The 21,576-nt window shown below is 39.5% G+C and overlaps 1 protein-coding gene across 1 annotated transcript in view; it reads left to right on the forward strand.

Moving 5' to 3' along the window:
- LOC122810257 (microfibrillar-associated protein 2-like) overlaps positions 1 to 21,576 on the forward strand; it is a 1,267,702-nt gene that overhangs the window by 125,299 nt on the left and 1,120,827 nt on the right. The window contains exons 2-3 of the mRNA XM_044081798.1: positions 19,088 to 19,166; positions 20,736 to 20,774. Of these exons, the coding sequence (XP_043937733.1) occupies positions 19,124 to 19,166; positions 20,736 to 20,774 (82 nt within the window). The 5' untranslated portion in view covers positions 19,088 to 19,123. The remainder of the gene's footprint in view (positions 1 to 19,087; positions 19,167 to 20,735; positions 20,775 to 21,576) is intronic.

The following is a 21,576-nucleotide window of genomic DNA, read 5'->3' on the forward strand; positions in this document are numbered from 1 at the left end:
CCCTATCTGCACTATGGGGAAGTCTACCTGAGTTGCATTTTGGCCACTTTTGTAAGTGATCTTGTGACTGTCTCTCTTTCTGAACCATGTGTTGACTGCCATCAAGCCATTTGCCAGACAGAAGTCCAGAATGGCATCTCCTTCTTTATTCCTGTTGCTTCACCCCTGTCATCCCAGACAGTCCTCATATCTTGTTCTGTCTGTCCCAATATGTCCATTCAGGTCATCCATTATCAACACCATTTCCTGTTGTCCTGCTTTATCTAGTAAGTTTTGCAACTGCTGTCTGAATGTGCTGTTTTTCTCAAAACTGTGGGGCATAGGTTGACATTATGAATATTGTTCTATCATTATCAGTCTAATTGCCATGAGTCTGTCACTAAATCTGATGACATCCCTCACTGTCTTTTGAATCCTCCTCCTGAGTAGTAGATTCTGGATCCCAAGCAAGTGGATGTCCAGCCTCCTCCTTACTATTATTTCATCCACATCCAAGCCTAATCCTGGCTTTATGGCATTCACACACTGGCCAATAGGTGCACCTACATACCTCTTACTATTGGCATGGGTCCCTTGGAATAAGCGGGAGTAAGCCAGGTCCTCAACCCACTTATCACCAGCAAATACCCATTTTGGTGACATTAATAAACTGAACCAGATCACCTAGAGCCATATTTTTACACTGTTGAGTGGCTAGCCCCGCCATAGCATGCAGTCTGTGATCCATGTTCTCCTATCTTGAGGATAATGTGCACCACAGATGAGGCCCAAAGTGTTTGGTCTATATATGCCTTCTTCCTATAGGGCACCATCTAGAGTCTGTGCTGCTTCCCACAGCTTTATTCTTAGGTGAGTGTGAGGTGGAAACACTCAGCATGTTTTACAGAGGTGGTAGGAACCCCACAGAGACATATGGAGAACATGCAAACTCCAAACAGTATTGGTCAGAGGTCAGGATCTTACCTTTTACCTTGTGCATGGAAGGTGAAGACCTTAACCCCTATGCCAACTAGTCTCCTGTCTTTCTCGCTAACCCTGCATTATATAATCATCTGGTGCTTGTTGCTTTATTTCCTTCCATCTATGTTACTATTTCATACAGTGACATCTTTGTCTGTGGTGTAGTAGAAGTCCCTGCTTCATTGTCCTGATCTGCCTTAGCTTGCTGGGTCTCCATCTCTCCCCAGACCTGGTTCTCAGTGGGGTGACATAAGTCATCCAGTGGTAGATGATGAGGAAGGTTCTATAGTGGCCTCCTGTGATGTCTCACAAGGTTATAGGGTGTTGTCACACCCTCTGGAGACACTATCAGTAGTTTCCAGTACATTACCTAGCAGGAGTTGAAAGAGATGATAAGATTGCATTAGTGGAACATCAGCTTGATCCTGCATTGTCCACCTGGAAAAGGTCACTATGCAGCTAGCAGAGATAAACCACTGTCCGACACTGATCAAAGTGCAAACTGTGGCAGGAATAAGAGGAGAAGGCAATTAAACAGTAATGAATGGGATCAACCTCTAATTGGATGTTGCACCAGGCCACATAAAATACAGCCAGAACACCACCATATCCACCATTTTTGCATTACCCTTCTCTGTTTTACTTCCCTCAGTTATTTGTAGTTCATTTCTCCTGATCCCCAAATCTCTTCCCTCTGTCCATCTGTACCTTTCCATTGTGTTCCTCCCCATTTGTGTCAGAATGTCGCTTGGTCTTTGTTTTATGTGTGTTTTTCTGCCCCTATTACAAGTCCTATATCCTCTTTTTTTCCTCTTCCTTCCCCCTTACATGCTACTCCCCCCTATTATTCTTAAAAATAAAAAGATCACCTCTTTGGAATGAAAAAATATTAGACAAAATCCCTGAATCTGCATCACATAGTTGATTTTATTCGATAAATGTCAAGTCTGTGAGTTGCGGAGTGTGGTGTTTTTTAATTAGTTAATTTACTTTATACACCGTGCCATTTTTTGTTGGAGCAGTTTTTTTCAGATGCAAAACATGACCAGGACATGCATGGTACAACATAGTCTGTGTTCTTAAATACCACTGTCTTTCTAGTTGCCTGCCCCTTATGTTAATTTCACCATATAACTCATTTCCTCTCTGTTTTTACTGGCTTGTGTGAGTAAGCTCAAAAGTATCATTTTGTGAAATCACTCCCCTTCAGCTATTTAAATTTATTGGCCATCCTACTGTATTCCATAGTACCAGAATAAAAAAGTGACTACCCCCTTTCAGTCTATCTTGCTGTTTTAAAAATAGTGACTCTCTACTAAAACTTAACTTTTTAGAGAGGTAAAACTTAAGTTACCTACTTTCACATTTAACTCCTCTAGTGCACACTGCAGTGTTTAGGATTAATAATTTTTTATCTTACCTTTAAGTATCTATTGCAAGACCAGCAGTTATTGGAGAGTCCACATTCTGCGTCTCAGTAGTCATCTTGGGATTAGTGCTTCTGTTTTCTCCTGGTGAGAGAAGGAGTGCAGTTACATTATTTCCTGGAGACTGCTGATCACCAGAAAGCCTAATAACTGCTTTATAGGTGACAGCTTGGAATATGTGCTTATATTCTGATCCTGGTGAGAGTAGTAGAAGAGAGCATTGATTACTGACTCTTTCTGGTTGGAGAATGAGTGTCTGTGCTTAATGTACCTGATTGGTCTGGTTGCTATTCGAGGCATCTACCAGAAAAAGGCTACAAGCCTGCAGACCCTTGCAACATCTGGAACAAGACTGTGGATCAACAAACAGGCCAAGGCCTGCTTTTCTTCTTGGGATTGGTGCTAACATTTTGCTTCTGGTGAGAGAAGAAGCAAAGGAGTAATGTATCCCAACAGAGTAGTAGCCAGGCAGTAGCCATTCATGTGACTACCCTCTTTTCATCATTCTTGACAAGCTAATTCTTTATTTTCAATAAGTACCGCTTGATTTCTTCCTAACTTTAGAATATCTGCCTAAATACTTCATCCTTAAATTTTCAGGGTCTACATATTAGTTTCCCCTCAAGTGTTTGGCAGTGCTCTGTACAGACTCAGACACTTGAGTGAAATTTTTCCTGTAAAAGGCTTCAGTACTTAATATATTGAGCTCATATCCAGGCATGTCTAAAGGTCAGCTCCCTGTGCTTTCTCCTGTCAACCTGGTGAACTTGGGCATCCTGAGGCAATGTAGCAACTGCCTCATGTACACAGACAACCCTCTCCTCTTACCTCCCAACAGTATGACTTGTGAGAGATGCACATATATTACAAAACAACTTAAACGGCTCGAACTTTTAATGCCAGAAAGGACAACGACGTAAATGTATTTAGCTCTTTCTTCCACTTTATTCACACCATGGACTTCTTCAGAAAAAAGGGAACTCTCCCATGTTCTCGTTTTTATACATTACAGGATAGGATGTCATATTAGTCACACAATTTTTATCTGTCACAATAATCAATGTTTAACACTGAAATTTAAAATTCTTTCAGTAATCTTTATATCTTAATGACACTAAAATATGAAAATTAGTAAAAATAATGTTCATAGTTATAATATTATGGAAAAATGATGTTATTTATAGAAAAATTATGCACATAAAAAATAGAATACTTAAACAGTTATAAATACACGTGGATGTGCACAATCAGTCATACACCAACTTGCACCCCACACACACACACACACACACACACACACACACACACACACACACTTATACACACACGCACACACACACACACACGCACGCACATGCACACCTACATACACAAATGTAAACTCTTAATATACAATAATAATAATATTATCATATATTACCAGACTAATAAAATATGTATATACCAATATTCACTTTAAAATATCATTTTCTCAAATGTCATCTAACCATTAATTTGACATCAAACAATCTTCATTAAATGTCAGTGTAAGTTACCTTTCACATAAATGCATTCTACTTAAAAATATCTAATATTTTGTATAATACGATTATATAATTGATGAAAACCTTACTATCTATTTAATAGAAAACATTTGATATTAATTGAATCATTTAATCCAGGTGAAGTGTCGGCGCCTAATACCAACTGCCATAGTGTCTCTTTCTGTTCTAATTTGTTATTTATATCACCCTTCAACACTCCTTTTTCAAGTCTATCCAAAACAAAAAATTCAAACTTTTTAAAGTCTGTACACACCAAAGCATGTCTTGCTAATGAATTGTTTGTGTCTTTGTTTTTTATTGCTAAAGTATGCTCATATATACGTCTTTTCAGACATCTTATTGTTTTACCAACATAATAATTTTCACAAGTGACACATGTAGCTAGATATACCACATGGTCACTGTTGCAGTTGTAATATTCTCTAGCCCAAAAAGTTCTATTCAGATGTTTCAAAGTCACAAAAGAGGTATTCGTAATATATCTACACTGTTTGCAGTCTTTACATGAGAAAGTTCCCTTTTTGTTACTTACTATCCTAGTCTGAGTCTCTCTGTTGTAACTTTTATACTCTAGCATCTTCTTCATGTTCACCATGTTTTTATAGGTGAATGTTGCTTTTGTACCTAAAACTGTCATAAGCTCCCTATTCCCCAAAATGATCGTCCAGTTTGTCTCTATAACGCTCCTAATATGCAACATCTCATTACACATAGGTAGCGGAAACATTGTATTCCATTCCTTTTGGTCTAAGTCATTTGCATTATCTATGTTATTGACTGCCAAAAATTCATTCCTCTTAAATGACAGGATAGGTTTAGTTACTCCTAGTCTTAAGTTATCTACTTTTTTCTCTAATTTCTTCAAAAATTTCAACGAATATCCTCTCTCCAGGAATAACTTCCTTAATAGGAGCAACTCTGTATGATATATATCATTGTGTGAAGTTAATCTACTTAATCTTATCATTTGCCCTTTTATGACATTTCGCTTCATATGCTGTGGATGTAAACTTTCTTTATGTAAGTACTGATTTGTAAAGCATGGTTTCCTATATATTTTACTTTGTAAGGTGTGATTTTCACCATCAAAATATAGTGTCACATCTAAAAAATCTATTTCCTTCCCATACCCGCTAATTTTAAATGTCAGGGAACTAGTTGTTTTATTCAAATCATTTACCATGCTTTCAAATTCCATTTTATCTCCACCCCATATGAAAAACAAGTCATCTATATATCTTACATAAAGTAAGACTTTGTCAAAACTATTATGACATTTTAGATGTTCATTTTCCCAGTTTGACATATGTATGGGAAAATGAACATCTAAAATGTCATAATAGTTTTGACAAAGTCTTACTTTATGTAAGATATATAGATGACTTGTTTTTCGTATGGGGTGGAGATAAAATGGAATTTGAAAGCATGGTAAATGATTTGAATAAAACAACTAGTTCCCTGACATTTAAAATTAGTGGGTATGGGAAGGAAATAGATTTTTTAGATGTGACACTATATTTTGATGGTGAAAATCACACCTTACAAAGTAAAATATATAGGAAACCATGCTTTACAAATCAGTACTTACATAAAGAAAGTTTACATCCACAGCATATGAAGCGAAATGTCATAAAAGGGCAAATGATAAGATTAAGTAGATTAACTTCACACAATGATATATATCATACAGAGTTGCTCCTATTAAGGAAGTTATTCCTGGAGAGAGGATATTTGTTGAAATTTTTGAAGAAATTAGAGAAAGAAGTAGATAACTTAAGACTAGGAGTAGCTAAACCTATCCTGTCATTTAAGAGGAATGAATTTTTGGCAGTCAATAACATAGATAATGCAAATGACTTAGACCAAAAGGAATGGAATACAATGTTTCCGCTACCTATGTGTAATGAGATGTTGCATATTAGGAGCGTTATAGAGACAAACTGGACGATCATTTTGGGGAATAGGGAGCTTATGACAGTTTTAGGTACAAAACCAACATTCACCTATAAAAACATGGTGAACATGAAGAAGACTGCAAACAGTGTAGATATAGTACGAATACCTCTTTTGTGACTTTGAAACATCTGAATAGAACTTTTTGGGCTAGAGAATATTACAACTGCAACAGTGACCATGTGGTATATCTAGCTACATGTGTCACTTGTGAAAATTATTATGTTGGTAAAACAATAAGATGTCTGAAAAGACGTATATATGAGCATACTTTAGCAATAAAAAACAAAGACACAAACAATTCATTAGCAAGACATGCTTTGGTGTGTACAGACTTTAAAAAGTTTGAATTTTTTGTTTTGGATAGACTTGAAAAAGGAGTGTTGAAGGGTGATATAAATAACAAATTAGAACAGAAAGAGACACTATGGCAGTTGGTATTAGGCGCCGACACTTCACCTGGATTAAATGATTCAATTAATATCAAATGTTTTCTATTAAATAGATAGTAAGGTTTTCATCAATTATATAATCGTATTATACAAAATATTAGATATTTTTAAGTAGAATGCATTTATGTGAAAGGTAACTTACACTGACATTTAATGAAGATTGTTTGATGTCAAATTAATGGTTAGATGACATTTGAGAAAATTATATTTTAAAGTGCATATTGGTATATACATATTTTATTAGTCTGGTAATATATGATAATATTATTATTATTGTATATTAAGAGTTTACATTTGTGTATGTAGGTGTGCATGTGCGTGCGTGTGTGTGTGTGTGTGTGTGTGTGTGTGTGTGTGTGTGTGTGTGTTCGTGTGTGGGTGTGTGTGCGTGTGGGGTGCAAGTTGGTGTATGACTGATTGTGCACATCCACGTGTATTTATAACTGTTTAAGTATTCTATTTTTTATGTGCATAATTTTTCTATAAATAACATCATTTTTCCATAATATTATAATTATGAACATTATTTTTACTAATTTTCATATTTTAGTGTCATTAAGATATAAAGATTACTGAAAGAATTTTAAATTTCAGTGTTAAACATTGATTATTGTGACAGATAAAAATTGTGTGACTAATATGACATCATATCCTGTAATGTATAAAAACGGGAACATGGGAGAGTTCCCTTTTTTCTGAAGAAGTCCATGGTGTGAATAAAGTGGAAGAAAGCGCTAAATACATTTACTTCGTTGTCCTTTCTGGCATTAAAAGTTCGAGCCATTTAAGTTGTTTTGTAGTTACTCGTTTTCTGGCTAGTCCGAATCTGCTATCTTCAGATGCACATATATAGCCAAACTGGAAGCCAAGCACTCTCCAGCCAAGACTGGATTAGCCAGTCAAAAGGAGAAGGTTAACACCTGCACCACACACCACACTCAGCACATACCCTCAGAACTTACACCACCACAACCCTCAAATAATAACACAAAACACACACCTACTTTTGCGGAGGCTCTCAATAAAAATCTGCCCAAACAACAGAGACCTCTGAGGCAGAAATGCAAACAACCACCACATCCCAGCACAAACAATGACACACATAGCTCACATAAACAGTCTGCCACTCAACCAAAGCCCATAAGGCAAAACAACTTACCCAATACACTAGTCTTGGGTGTCTCAATAGTAAGGCACACTGATGTCCCACTCACTAGGTTGAATAAGGAGAAAGTTATGGTCAGCTGCCTGTTGGGTACCAGAATCCGCCACATAACGCACGCACTTAGGTCATACCTCCCTGGACTACATGAAAAGAGACATAGAGGTGCTCTCGCATCTTGTAGCCCAGGCAGGTATGACCCTATCTCTGAGTCACATTGCGCCGTTACCCAGAATGATACCACAGTACAAGCAGAAAATGATTGACTTCAACAATTGGCTAAGTTTCTGGTGTCATTCTAAGGGGATCCAGTATCTGTATGCCTGGGACGACATGATTGGCAGACCTCAATGCTTCACCAGAGATGGCCTGCACCTGTCACCCCAGGGATTCCAGATACTGGCCAAGGGTCTTGCCACTGCTATAGTGCCTTTTTAGGCAATGTCCTGAAGACAAAATTATCACCATAACAGCTACAAGCAAACGAAATCTGAGGGTTATGCTACTCAGTGCTAGAAGTCTAAATCTCAAAATACACTCACTCGAAGCACTCCTTAAAATGGAGAACATTGACATCTATGCAGTGACTGAGACCTAGTTCAAGGCTCCGGAGAGCATCCCAGCACTATTAAGCTATAATTCATACCACACCTTTCGGCCCCTAAACCTGGACCAAAGCACTAAAGGTGGTGGTGTCTCCGTATTCATAAAGGATATGCACACCTTCAGACTAATACCCCAATATAATGGATCAGGGATACTTCAGGTACAACTAACACTGGGTAAAACTGCAATTCAAGTTGTAGCCTACTATAGATCCCCCACCATGTCCCAAGACTCCCACTCCACATTCCTAAACACATTGGAAAATATTAAGGTACAACCCAATACCCTTATACTGGGAGACTTTAACTACCCCTCCATTAACTGGGAAAATTACTCATGTACCAACACACTTACTCAACAGTTTCTGGAATTAATTAATCCAAATGCCCTGGACCAACTCATTCTTACCCCCACCAGGGGTAGAAACATCCTTGACCTGGTCATTACTAACATGGGCGACTGTTGCTCTACACCAGTAATCAACTCCTCCCTGGTCAGATCTGACCACAAGCTAATCACCATGGATATCCACATCCCACCCTCACCCCACTTAAAGGAAACCACTGTAGAAAACTTCTCCAAAGCCAATTTTGGGCTTCTAAAACCAGAGATGGCTAACTTCACGACACCCGTGCAAATGGAAAATAGGTGCATGACTGCTAAATCATACACCAATGCACTGTATGAGCACATACACAAGTGTGTGGAATGGGCCATACCAAAGAAAACCAAGACACTCTCCAGAAAAAGGAAGCTAATCTGGTGGTCCCCCACCATAAACAAACTCTACAACACCACCATAAACAAACTCTACAACAGAAGGAAAAACTGTTGCAGAAAAGGGTGAATTCCCAAGCCTGGAAACTCTCCCTTGTTAGCCTCAGCAAAAAACTGAGATTGATCATCAAATCCTCTAAAGCTAGCTACGAAAACAAAATTGCTGCAGATTCTAAAGACTGCCACAAGGCATTCTAGAGCTATGTCAAGAATCTACATGGCAATACTCAGATCTGCTCCAAGTTACAGCAGAATAGCAATACATATACAGAACCAACTGATATTGCCAACATATTGGCTGAAAGGTTCAGTGTGAACTTTACCCCCTTTCAACCCCTAAAGGGCCTATCACAATACCTAAGGAATGCCAAGTCCCTATTATGACAGCTACACAGGTAAAAACCACACTGTCCAAAGCCAAGATTACAGCTTCCATGGGACGTGATAATATCCCTGGCTATGTTCTACATGAATTACAAAGTAAACTGGCACTACACCTGAGTATCCTGTTCAATCACAGCCTTATTTCAGGCTTTGTTCCTACCAAATGGAGCACTGCTATGGTCATCCCACTCCACAAAGGGGGAGCGAATACAGACACTGGGAACTACTGCCCCATTAGTCTGATGAGTCTGATATGTAAGGCTATGGAGCGCATCATCATGGACCATATAAATAAGGACATAGGGAATATCCAAACTCTGGACCCCATGCAGTTTGGGTCTGTGAAGGGTAGATAATGCCTGCTCAACCTGATAGACTTCTTCGAGTCTGTCACCAGAGCTGTGGATGAGGGCAAGGTAGTTCACAAAGCCTACCTAGATCTTGCCAAGGCCTTCGATACCACCTCTCACTCAAGAATCATAGATAGACTCACTAAACTAGGCATAAACCCCTATGTCATAAGATGGGTTTCCACCGGGCTCACTGAAAGAACCCACACTGTGAAAGTAGCGGACTCCAAATCTGATTACCAACCAGTTGCAAGTGGTGTCCCACAGGGACCGATCCTACATCCTCTCCTGTTTGGCATCTACTTCTCTGAAGTTCAAGCCAACACAAGGGACTCTGGCTGACCAGGTTCACAGATGATTGCAAACTGGGAGCCATTATTGATTCTCTAACTGATGTAGGCATTCTACAAAAAGGCCTCACTGACACCAGTGACTGATGCCAGAACCATGGCCTTAAGCTCAATGCCAAAAAGTGAATTGTCATTCCCTTTGAGAAAAATCCGGTGGCCATGAACTACCACATAGGTGGTAGCCAACTAAACACAGAAGGTGTGATAAGAGACCTGGGCACAAAGGTTGTCAGCAACCTCTCCTTTGATAACCACATTGCCACTGTAGTCAGAAAGTCCTTCTTATGTGGCACATATCATTACAAAAGGTTACTCATCCAGGAAGAAAGAGGTCATAATCCCTCTCTACTCTTCCCTCATTAGACTTATTATAGAATGCAACACCCCATTTGGAATGTACCTCATTAGACACCTACAACAACTGAAAAGGCCACAAAAATGCCCACTAAGAGGATCTTAGGCCTTAGACACATGCCCTATATGGACAGACTTAAAAAACTCTAGCTATACTATGTCTCTTATAGCCTACTTAGAGGCAATCTCTGCTTGACCTACAAAGCCATGTCTGACTCAGAGCTGCTATATATGCTACACCTAAAGAAATCCCAATCCCTCCATGCCACATGCTTCAGGGACCTAAATCTCATTACCAGAATAAACAGAGCATGCTAGAGGGGCAGGTTCCTAACTCAGAGACTTCCCATACTCTGGAACAAACTTCCCATTCACATCAAGCAGAGCACTTCACTAGCCCTCTTTAAGAGAAATCTTGATGAGTGGATGGGCAATAGGAAGTTCACACTGGGGATCACATCAGTGGCCTTGCTTGACAAGGGTACTGGGAACTAACTTTGGGTGGCATGATGCCAGAGAATCTTCTTGGGCTAGGCTTATACAGGCTCCAGGGCTATTAGCCTAGTACACACCTATGAACCTATTAATATTGCATGAGTTATTGTTAATTTGTGTAGCTGTGAACCAGACCCTGCCTATTAGCCAGTACCATAACATACCAGACCACTTCCACCTTTCATGGTCATCCCCTACACCTGGCTCCTCCTCTTGGTCCTCAGTAGGTACCTCATCCACTGCTGACAGCAGCAGATCCTGTTCCATATCAATACATTGCTGTATATGATTGTGTATCATCATATGCTAACCGCAACAGATCCTGTTCCACATGAATATGCTGCTGTATATGACTGTGCATCATCATGCACTGACATCAGCAGATACTGTTCCACATCAATACCCTACTGTATATGATTGTGTGTCATCATGCACTGACAGCAGCAGATCCTGTTCCACATCAATACCCTGTGTATATGACTGTGTGTCATCATGCACTGACAGCAGCAAATCCTGTTCCACATCAATACGCTGCTGAATATGATTGTGTATCATCATGCACTGACAGCAGCAGATCCTGTTCCATATCAATACGCTGCTGTATATGATTGTGTATCATCATGCGCTGACAGCAGCAGATCCTGTTCCATATCAGTACCCTGCTGTATATGATTGTGTATCATCATATGCTGACAGCAGCAGATCCTGTTCCACATCAACATCCTGCTGTATATGATTGTTATCATCATGCCTTGATAGCAGCAGATCCTGTTCCACATCAATACCCTGCTGTATATGATTGTGTATCATGCGCTGAGAGCAGCAGATGCTGTTCCACATCAATACGCTACTATATATGATTGTGTATCATCATGCGCTGACAGCAGAAGATTCTGTTCCACATCAATACCCTGCTGTATATGATAGTGTATCATCATGCGCTGACAGCAGCAGATCCAGTTCCACATCAATACCCTGCTGTATATGATTGTGTATCATCATGCGCTGACAGCAGCAGATCCTGTCTTACATCAATACGCTGCTGTATATGATTGTGTATCATCATGCGCTGACAGCAGCAGATCCTGTTCCACATCAATATCCTGCACTATATAATTGTGTATCATCATGCCCTGATAGCAGCAGATCCTGTTCCACATCAATACGCTGCTGTATATGATTGTGTGTCATGCACTGACAGCAGCAGATCCTGTTCCACATTAATACGCTGCTGTATATGATTGTGTATCATCATGTGCTGACAGCAGCAGATCCTGTTCCACATCAATTCCCTGCTGTATATGACTGTGTATCATCATGCGCTGACAGCAACAGATCCTGTTCCACATCAATACGCTGCTGTATATGATTGTGTATCATCATGCGCTGACAGTAGCAGATCCGATTCCACATCAATACCCTGCTCTATACGATTGTGTATCATCATGCGCTGACAGCAGCAGATCCTGTTCCGCATCAATACCATGCTGTATATGATTGTGTATCATCATGCGCTGACAGCAGCAGATTCTGTTCCACATCAATACCAGGCTGTATATGATTGTGCATCATCATGCGCTGACAGTAACAGATCCTGTTCCATATCAATACATTGCTGTATATGATTGTGTATCATCATGCGCTGATAGCAGCAGGTTCTGTTCCACATCAATACGCTGCTGTGTATGATTGTGTATCATCATGTGCTGACAGCAGCAGATCCTGTTCCATATCAATACATTGCTGTATATGATTGTGTATCATCATGCGCTGATAGCAGCAGGTTCTGTTCCACATCAATACGCTGCTGTGTATGATTGTGTATCATCATGTGCTGACAGCAGCAGATGCTGTTCCACATCAATACGCTGCTGTATATGATTGTGTATCATCATGCGCTGACAGCAGAAGATTCTGTTCCACATCAGTACCCAGCTGTATATGATAGTGTATCATCATGCACTGACAGCAGCAGATCCAGTTCCACATCAATACCCTGCTGTATATGATTGTGTATCATCATGCACTGACAGCAGCAGAACCTATTCCACATCAATACCAGGCTGTATATGATTGTGCATCATCACGCGCTGACAGTAGCAGATCCTGTTCCACATCAATACCCTACTCTGTACGATTGTGTATCATCATGCGCTGGCAGCAGCAGATCCTGTTCCGCATCAATACCATGCTGTATATGATTGTGTATCATCATGCGCTGACAGCAGCGGATTCTGTTCCACATCACTACGCTGCTGTATATGATTGTGTATCATCATGCGCCGACAGCAGCAGGTTCTGTTCCACATTAATATGCTGCTGTTTATGATTGTGTATCATCATGTGCTGACAGCAGCAGATCCTGTTCCACATCAAGTTGCTGCTGTATATGATTGTGTATCATCATGCGCTGACAGCAGCCAATCCTGTTCCACATCAATACCCTGCTGTATATGATTGTGTATCATCATGCGCTGACAACAGCAAATCCTGTCCCACATCAATACACTGCTGTATATGAATGCGTGTCATCATGTGCTGAAAGCAGCATATCCTGTTCCACATCAATACGCTGCTGTATATGATTGTGTATCATCATGCGCTGACAGCAGCAGATCCTGTTCCACATCAATAGCCTGCCGTATATGATTGTGTATCATCATGCCCTGATAGCAGTAGATACTGTTCCACATCGATACCCTACTGTATATGATTGTGTATCATCATGCGCTGACAGCAGCAGATCCTGTTCCACATCAATACCCTGCTGAATATGATTGTGTATCATCATGCACTGACATCAGCAGATCCTGTTCCACATCAATACCCTGCTGTATATGATTGTGTATATTCATGCTGTTTAGTACTGCAAACACATTGCTGCCTGTTTCTGGATTATACTGTAGGCACCAATGAAGATATCCAGCCAGTGGGAGTAGGCCTTCATCCATTCAAATACATTTCGAATGATGTTTCTGGTCTGTGATAGGACCATCTTATATCCATTCTCTGTTATGATCTAAGGGTTCCTTACATTTTCCATTAGCTATTGATCTAGGGCATATCTGGCATTATCCATATGATGATTTTGTGGAAATCACCTGTACAAATCAATGATATAGTTTGAATGTGTGACAGACATAGGAACTGTGTGCACTGCTTGGATGTTGCAGTGACACATTTTATGTGTCTTACTGTCTTTCTGGAATTTCAGGGACTGGAATCTCCTACAGTTGATATACCATTTTTCCCTGTCCCCAAGTGTGACTTTGAGGGCACTCTGGGTGCAGTTCATGGCTTTTAGCACCTCTGAGAAATACATATTATAAAATGCCTGCATGGTATTGTCTCTCTTTTGTGGTATGTGGGACCCATATATGCTCCTCCACACACTATAGCATGACATCAAGAATCTGGTGTAGAATCTATCAGGCAAACACCTGGGATACACCTGCCATATCCCTTATTGGTCACTAGATGGTTCCTGTAGCCTGCATTCTCATACTTAAACATAACTAGTCCCCACAAGAATAGATATTCCATGCATCCTGCTGAGCATGCATGTGACAGTGACACATTTGCACCAATTCTTGCCTTGTGTCTTTGTCTACATAGTCACAGTCCACAGTTTCTGTATAATGGAGGGGGTAAATATTAGCTGAGGTTGGATCACTCTGAGAAGCAGGGAGTAATGATATACACCACCATGGCTAGTGGCTGCAAGGATGGTCATGTACATTTTTATTTGTTTTAAGTCTTGTGTGGCCACTAGCCTGATTTCTTGATCTGTGTCTCTGAACACCATGGTATTTTGGTGAACAGGTACTTTGGCAGTTACTCTACCTAGTGCTATTTTTATGTTTTTATTTTCTAAATCATTCTGCCATATTGTTTGCATCAATTTGATTTGTTATCATGCTTATTATAATGGTTTTGCTCATTTTCCATCTCATTATATTCTCATTTGCATAGCATGCTGGCCTTGATATTTCACAACCTGTGTCTGAGTAGCTCCCTCCTGTGCACCGACACTTGTCTTGCTATTTTCCCTTCTGTATTGCATTGTTTCCAAATTCCCCTCCACTTTTCTAGAATAAAACACACTGTTTTGTATAAATCAGAGAGGAAATAGCTAAGAAAAACATAATGATAGTCAGAGGAAGATGTGGAAGAAAATTGATACACACATATGATATACCAGACACCTGAGGTGTCATATGAAGGATAAGACACCTGAGGTGTCAAATGAATGATGACTGTCTAATGGAGAGCATAAGATATTGGAAGTGGAAGGAAAATGTAGTGCTTTTTGAATTCTCAAACCTGCTTGAAGCATAGAGGGGCATACAAGGCTCTTGGTCAGAAACAACAAATGATTTTACTTAATATATGGACCTGGAGGAATTTAGCCAACTTGTACACATTGTCATCAGGAGCAATAGTAGGTTTCACAAAGTCGTTTGGAGTCTGTAAGAGGGAAAACACAATGGCTGCCCTAGCAAATCACAACCATAAGCCACACTGTTTACTGTAGGGACTGAGCAAAGACACTAGTTCTATAGATGAGTGAACAAGGAGGATTTATGAAGGAGGGCAAAACTGAAATAAATTGAAGTATTAGTATCTTAACAAGCAGCACAAACCCCTCCCCGCTGCTATATCAAAAGACTTATGGCTTCTCGTCCTGCACCAGGTAGCTGTATTCATTTTCTGATGCTGACATTGCAGTGCAGCATAAAGGGTGATGCACTCCTGAGTGTGCCATCCTTCAGATGAGACATTAAACTGAGACCCCATCTTCATGAGTTGGTGATAATTCAGGTGGATGTAAATGATCCCCATAGAAATTATAGAAAAATGAATAGAAGAGGTTCCATGGCTATATTTCCTCTAGTTAGTATAAAGACCACCTGGAGTCCCTCCTGAAAAGAGGCCATTGGCCTAGTATGACTACCTAGTCAACAAAGTCTAAATAAATAAAACTGAGGAATTTACAGTAACAAATAGGATAAATAAGCTTTGGTAAGGAGACTTGACATAAGAAAAACTGTAAAAAAAAAAGCATAGACAGAAGAAGTAAAATAAAGAAAAGGAAGAAACCCATGTGGTTCCAAATATGAGAAAAATAGACGTCATATATAGGTCAGGGATGCTAGGGTCTGAGTCTGAAGAGAGGAGTTGGTTCGGTAAGACAAGAAGGTAAAAAAAAACTTTTTGTTGCACACAGAAGAGACAGATAAAAACCTGAAAAAAGCCTTATTCTTTATGAGAAAATAGGATTTATATGAGAGTGTGAAGGACAGTTCACAGTGAGAGAAACAAAAAAATTATTTCGGCTTTTCCCGGTTAGGGGTCGCCACAGCAGAACTCCTGTCCGCTAATGATTGGCGGTGGATTTTTACATTGCCAAGTTGCCAGCCTGACACCCAACCTTCAAAGAAGGCACGCCCATTCACGCATGCACCTACCTGCATGACTTTAACATCACTTGACCACGGGGAGGACATGCAGACTCCATACAGAAGGCGCTTGAGCCAAGAATCGAATGGGAAAACCTCTTGCTGTGAGGCGACAATGCTAACTGCTGCACCACTGCAGCTTCCCACAGTGAGAGAAACAGAAAGTTGATTATAGGACAGCTAGAGCTTACCAGGTTCAGGGAGGAGAAGGCCCTGGGACCTGAAGGGTAATAATCATAAATTACTCCATATTGGACCTCTGTTGAATAAATCACTGATCATTAGGGAAATGTTAGATCTGGGAAATACTTCTTTTGTGTTTCCCTCAACTGATGCAGAAGAAGAGGCAAACATGACAGAAGATGGTGACACAGCCAGAGGACAAATGGTGGCAAAACATAAATCAATATGATGTTGTTGCCTAGAAGTGCTACCAGACCTGTTTACTTAATTTTAATGACTGAATTACATCAGGCCTGGATCTGGGTGTCCACAGTGATGTGTGCTACTGTGACATCAGTGCTGGGATATATACTGTTCAGCATACAGGATATGTCTGAGATATCAAAAGGCAGAGGGTACAAGATCACACTAGGGTATTTTTGATATAATGGTTAAGGTTTTTGCCTTGCAGGCACAAGGTACAGGGTTTGATTCTGACTTCAGGTTATTCACTAAGCTTAAAATGGCCCATCAGGACTATTTGTCTAGTATTCACCTATGAACTAGATACTGATATATCACCCTCTGTACAGACAGTAAAAGGTAAGAGCCATGGCAGTAAATAGAGATAGCATTAAAAAAAAAAAGTCCACGCTAAACATCTTTATTAGGCAGAAGGGTGACAGCTAAGATTTAATGCTGATAATAATGAAGGCTGACATCCAGGAGATAGAAATTGGGAGATGAAAAAGAGTTAGCTCAAAATGACAAGGAAAGGTTCTGGACCATGAGGTATAAAATGAAAAGACTGTGGTTAAACCCAACAGGATGTCCAGCTGCATCTTGAAGGAAAAGGACTACTGCTCAACGAGCAAATGTCATGCAATATTTATGGTACTTCATTTAGTTCTTGAAACCACAGAGAGACACAGTTTTGGTAAGGGTACAAAAGAAAACAAGTACAAGATAAGGTATGGGGGACTTCATTATAATGGCTGGACAGACAGCATGGGGCACTTCTCTTTAAATACCAGGAGAGACAGGGAGACATCACCAGGGGCCACAAATTCAGGAATTAGGATTGTGAAAGTAAAGATCTCAGGGAGAATTATGAGAAAGGGTGATGGTACAATTTACAAACAGAATGCAAACTACAGTGCTGATGTAAGGATATATAATTACACAGGAAAGGTGGTTACTGTTTAGAATGGATTAAACAGGTGAGCACAATGGTAGTCAAGACTTGGGACAAATGGAAAGAGGTGGAAGAATGGAAGGAGAAACTGTGGCCTGGTATCTACAAAGTGCTGTCAGAGTACACAGACAAATTATCTCTTTCTGACAGCACTAATATGGAAATGTAATTGTAGGGTGACCACACAGAATGACAAATCACTTTAGAATGAAAGTGTTCTATTAACCTGGATTTTTCATATTGTAGTGAGTCTGCGTTCCTAAGTGCTGAAGGAAGAGAGGACCAAATTCCAGAAACTATAATGAAACAAACTATAGCACACCTTTTGTTCATGAGGTTCTACAACATGGGAATTGAGACACGCTCTCAAATAACCAGAGTGACAAGTCTTCTTCTCTGGCCTAGGCACCTTTGAGTATGGGATTTGCAATGGTCCAGGAGTTGCAGACTGAAGATGATTGCGTTGGTACTTTAATAAGAGCAGTTCAACTCAACAGGAAGTTTGCCTGCTTTTCTAAGATTATCATAGTTGCAATGTAGCTGTGAATGGAAAAGAAAAAAGTAGTAGATATGATCCACTAGGACCCAAGGAGAGTTCAACTTGTTTTGTGATGAAGAAGATGCCACTAAAGGAAGTCCATATTCAAATGTTCTTGCCTTTGTGTAAAAACATCTTGGGTACGTCCATCATTGTTTGTCAGAGTGTGAAGCTGTTGTACATGATCTACCAAAGACAGTGACCTATCTGGACATGCATATATATCAACAAATGTCTGATTACAGGTTATATAAATGACAGAACTAGCACCTCACAAAAGCTGCCATAGGGGCTTTGCCTACAGAACAATGACTGATTTGTTTTGAATGCAGTAATGTCATTGTGTGCTTGAAAATGTAAATCTTAAATAACACTTTTGGTCATGGACAGTCCCATCAATCATACAAGTAAGTGACTACTGAGTATAGAAATTAAAACTCAAGATAATTTAATAAACATACATTAACAAAAATAATAAGAAATGAGTTTACAAGAAATTATAATAGTTTGCAAACATGTATATTTCTGTTGCAGTTATTTTTTGTTTAACATAACTTTTCATTTATAAAGATAGAAAATCTTGTAGTAGCATTATGCGCTGATCTTAAAGGATGATAAACTATTAAAACAAGTTCTTTGCCACACAGTTGTGGTTATGGGATTGTGACCATAGCAGTACTGAAGTACCTTGAAATGGCTTTAGCAATGACACAGATTAGCAGAGATTAGCAAAGGAAAGAATTACAAAACAAAGTATTGTAATCACTCCACTGCATGGTTGAAGCTTCACAGAGGGAAAAGTAAGCAATTAAAGAATAAATAACAGATGTCCCATTGGCAACAATAGCAGTCAGTGATCTAATTATATTTGAGTTGCTTTTGTAAATTTGTAATTTGTCTCATTACCTTTCTTTAACAGCACACAGCTGGGAGTCCTGTGAATTACACTGCCACGATGGATCATAAAGCTCTGCTCTTTATGTCCTTGCTTATGCCAGGTATTTCTTTAACTCATATTGTTGCTATTAGTAACTCAAAATGTTTGGGGACAAACATAAACGCGCACACACACACACACACACACACACACACACACACACACACACACACACACACACACACACACACACACACACACACACACACACACACACACACACACACACACACACACACACACACACACACACACACACACACACTGTGAATTCCATATCAAAGATATGCATTCTAGAATATAGTAAGAATTAGATATTTAAAGCAGATAACATTTGACTACTAGTCAAGAATTTATAAATCATAGAAGATTGTTTCTTTTATGTCTTATGGCAGTTAAGCATGCTGAGGTCATCACCACCAGGCAGAGAGAGAACTGTAGTCACAACAAGCCATCTGTTTACACACATGATTTTGCTGACTTCCATGTACATTAGCTCTATCAAATTATCCCATCCCTGATTTGACATAATCTTGCCTCTGTTTGAGAAAAATACAAAATGATGAAATAGAGTCTAAAGGGACCTGTTTGCTCATAATGAAGGGAAGGCAGCTAGGACAGCAAAGGCCCAAACTAATAAAAGTGCAGCAACATTTTTAAATGTATGCATATATGAATTTCTTTTTAAAATAATATTTACTTGATCAGCAATATATATTTGATGTCACATAGACTCCTTATAGAGGGTTATGATTAGGTCTCTGATTGTAACCAAGTTATTATGTGTTTGAGAAATGCATGCAAGAAATTCACCTCGAGAGGAAGGACAGACCCAATCATAACTCTGTAGCTCATGGATTTTCATCTGATCCATGTACTATCAGTTACAAACAAAAGTGATGTGTTTTTTACTGGCTTTGAAAGCTCGTAAAGTACTCAGTGAGTGCTGTCACATAGATGGCAAGTAAGGAAAAGGTGAGACAGCTTTTAAATACTGCCCTAATTTAAATAAGTTGCTTATAGACTAACATCTGTAAACTTCAGTGAACGTAGAAGGAAAGAGACTCAGGGATTGAAGGAACATCCCTTCCCTTATACACGACCATCAAAGCACTTGGGGGGGTGGGTGTTACAGTTGGGACTTGCACTACAGTAGCGTGTAACAGGTTTATTTTTCTTCCAGTCTTGGAGGATAATCATGGTGCCCCATGCATAACAGAAGTATTAGATATGTTTGAAAGTCCTCACTTTCCCAATATGTGTAATTGAATGAAGCATCTTGCATATCTGCAATTGGGGGGGGGGGTAAGTTAATCAGATCCAGTGGAGACTTTCTATATAAAATGTAACCCTTGGAGAAATCCTTTGCCTTTATCCCTCGAATCATTCCTATATCCTCTCCCCATTCCACCATTACAATTTCAGCCTCTGTGCACTTTAGTGACACACAGCTTTCAGAGCACATATAACACACTTTAGCTGTTGCTGATTATTCATCTTTCTGAAAAGCAAGCACCTCACTTCATTTGCATTTTCGTCTGGCATCATAGCAAAAACAAAATATATATTTTTAAATGCCTAGGTTGTGTTGCGCTTAAACAATAAATGCATCTTTTTTTCTTTGTTATAGTACTGTTTGTGAAGCATGTTACAAGCCAGGAACTCAGAGGTAGGTAATCCATCATTAAAATTGCCTTATTCAGGTACCTTGATTGAGTGTACCCTAAAGAAGTATTTATTTGTATATGGACATTGCTTTTCTCTATGTCCTTTGCATGCGAGGACAAATATCTGACACCATGTACTTATTACATTTGAATTCCTCTCCCTACTGTGTGTGCGCATATGCATATGACCATGTGTGTGTGTGTGTGTGTGTGTGTGTGTGTGTGTGTGTGTGTGTGTGTGTGTGTGTGTGTGTGTGTGTGTGTGTGTGTGTGTGTGTATAGGCATGTGCATGCGTGAATTTGTTTTGTTATTACTTTTTTGCATACATTAAAAATTCCCTATATGAATGCATAGTTTGTGTACTAAAAGCCTATGAAGTGAGCATCTTTTCATTGTGAGTGTGATACCTGTATGTATACTTTCCTGAAAAGGAGGTAAAGAACACTGTAAAACAATTTAAAACATTGAAAGATTAGTATCAGTGAACCCTACAGGTTAGACACAAAGAAGTAGTTCCAGAAGTGAAAATATAAGTCACAGAAATTTAACAAAAAGCCAAGCCAATATGCATATTTCTTGTATAAGCAACCTGTCGGAGGCCCACAGTTGAGTATTTCTCACAATTGTAGTTTCTAAGTATCAGGAAGGGAGGAAGGAAATAAACAGCTTGAAAATTATAGGCAACAAGTCCACCAGGAAAAGTGATATATTTGTTATAGAGCAATGCTAGAGGTCATGACCCCATAACCTGAGGAAACAGATGTATCAGAGGAGACCTGCTGTTCATATGTACTGCCATTCAC

Source organism: Protopterus annectens, chromosome 1.part1 (assembly GCF_019279795.1).
Source record: "Protopterus annectens isolate FY-2018-M chromosome 1.part1, PAN1.0, whole genome shotgun sequence".
Classification (NCBI taxonomy): domain Eukaryota; kingdom Metazoa; phylum Chordata; order Ceratodontiformes; family Protopteridae; genus Protopterus; species Protopterus annectens.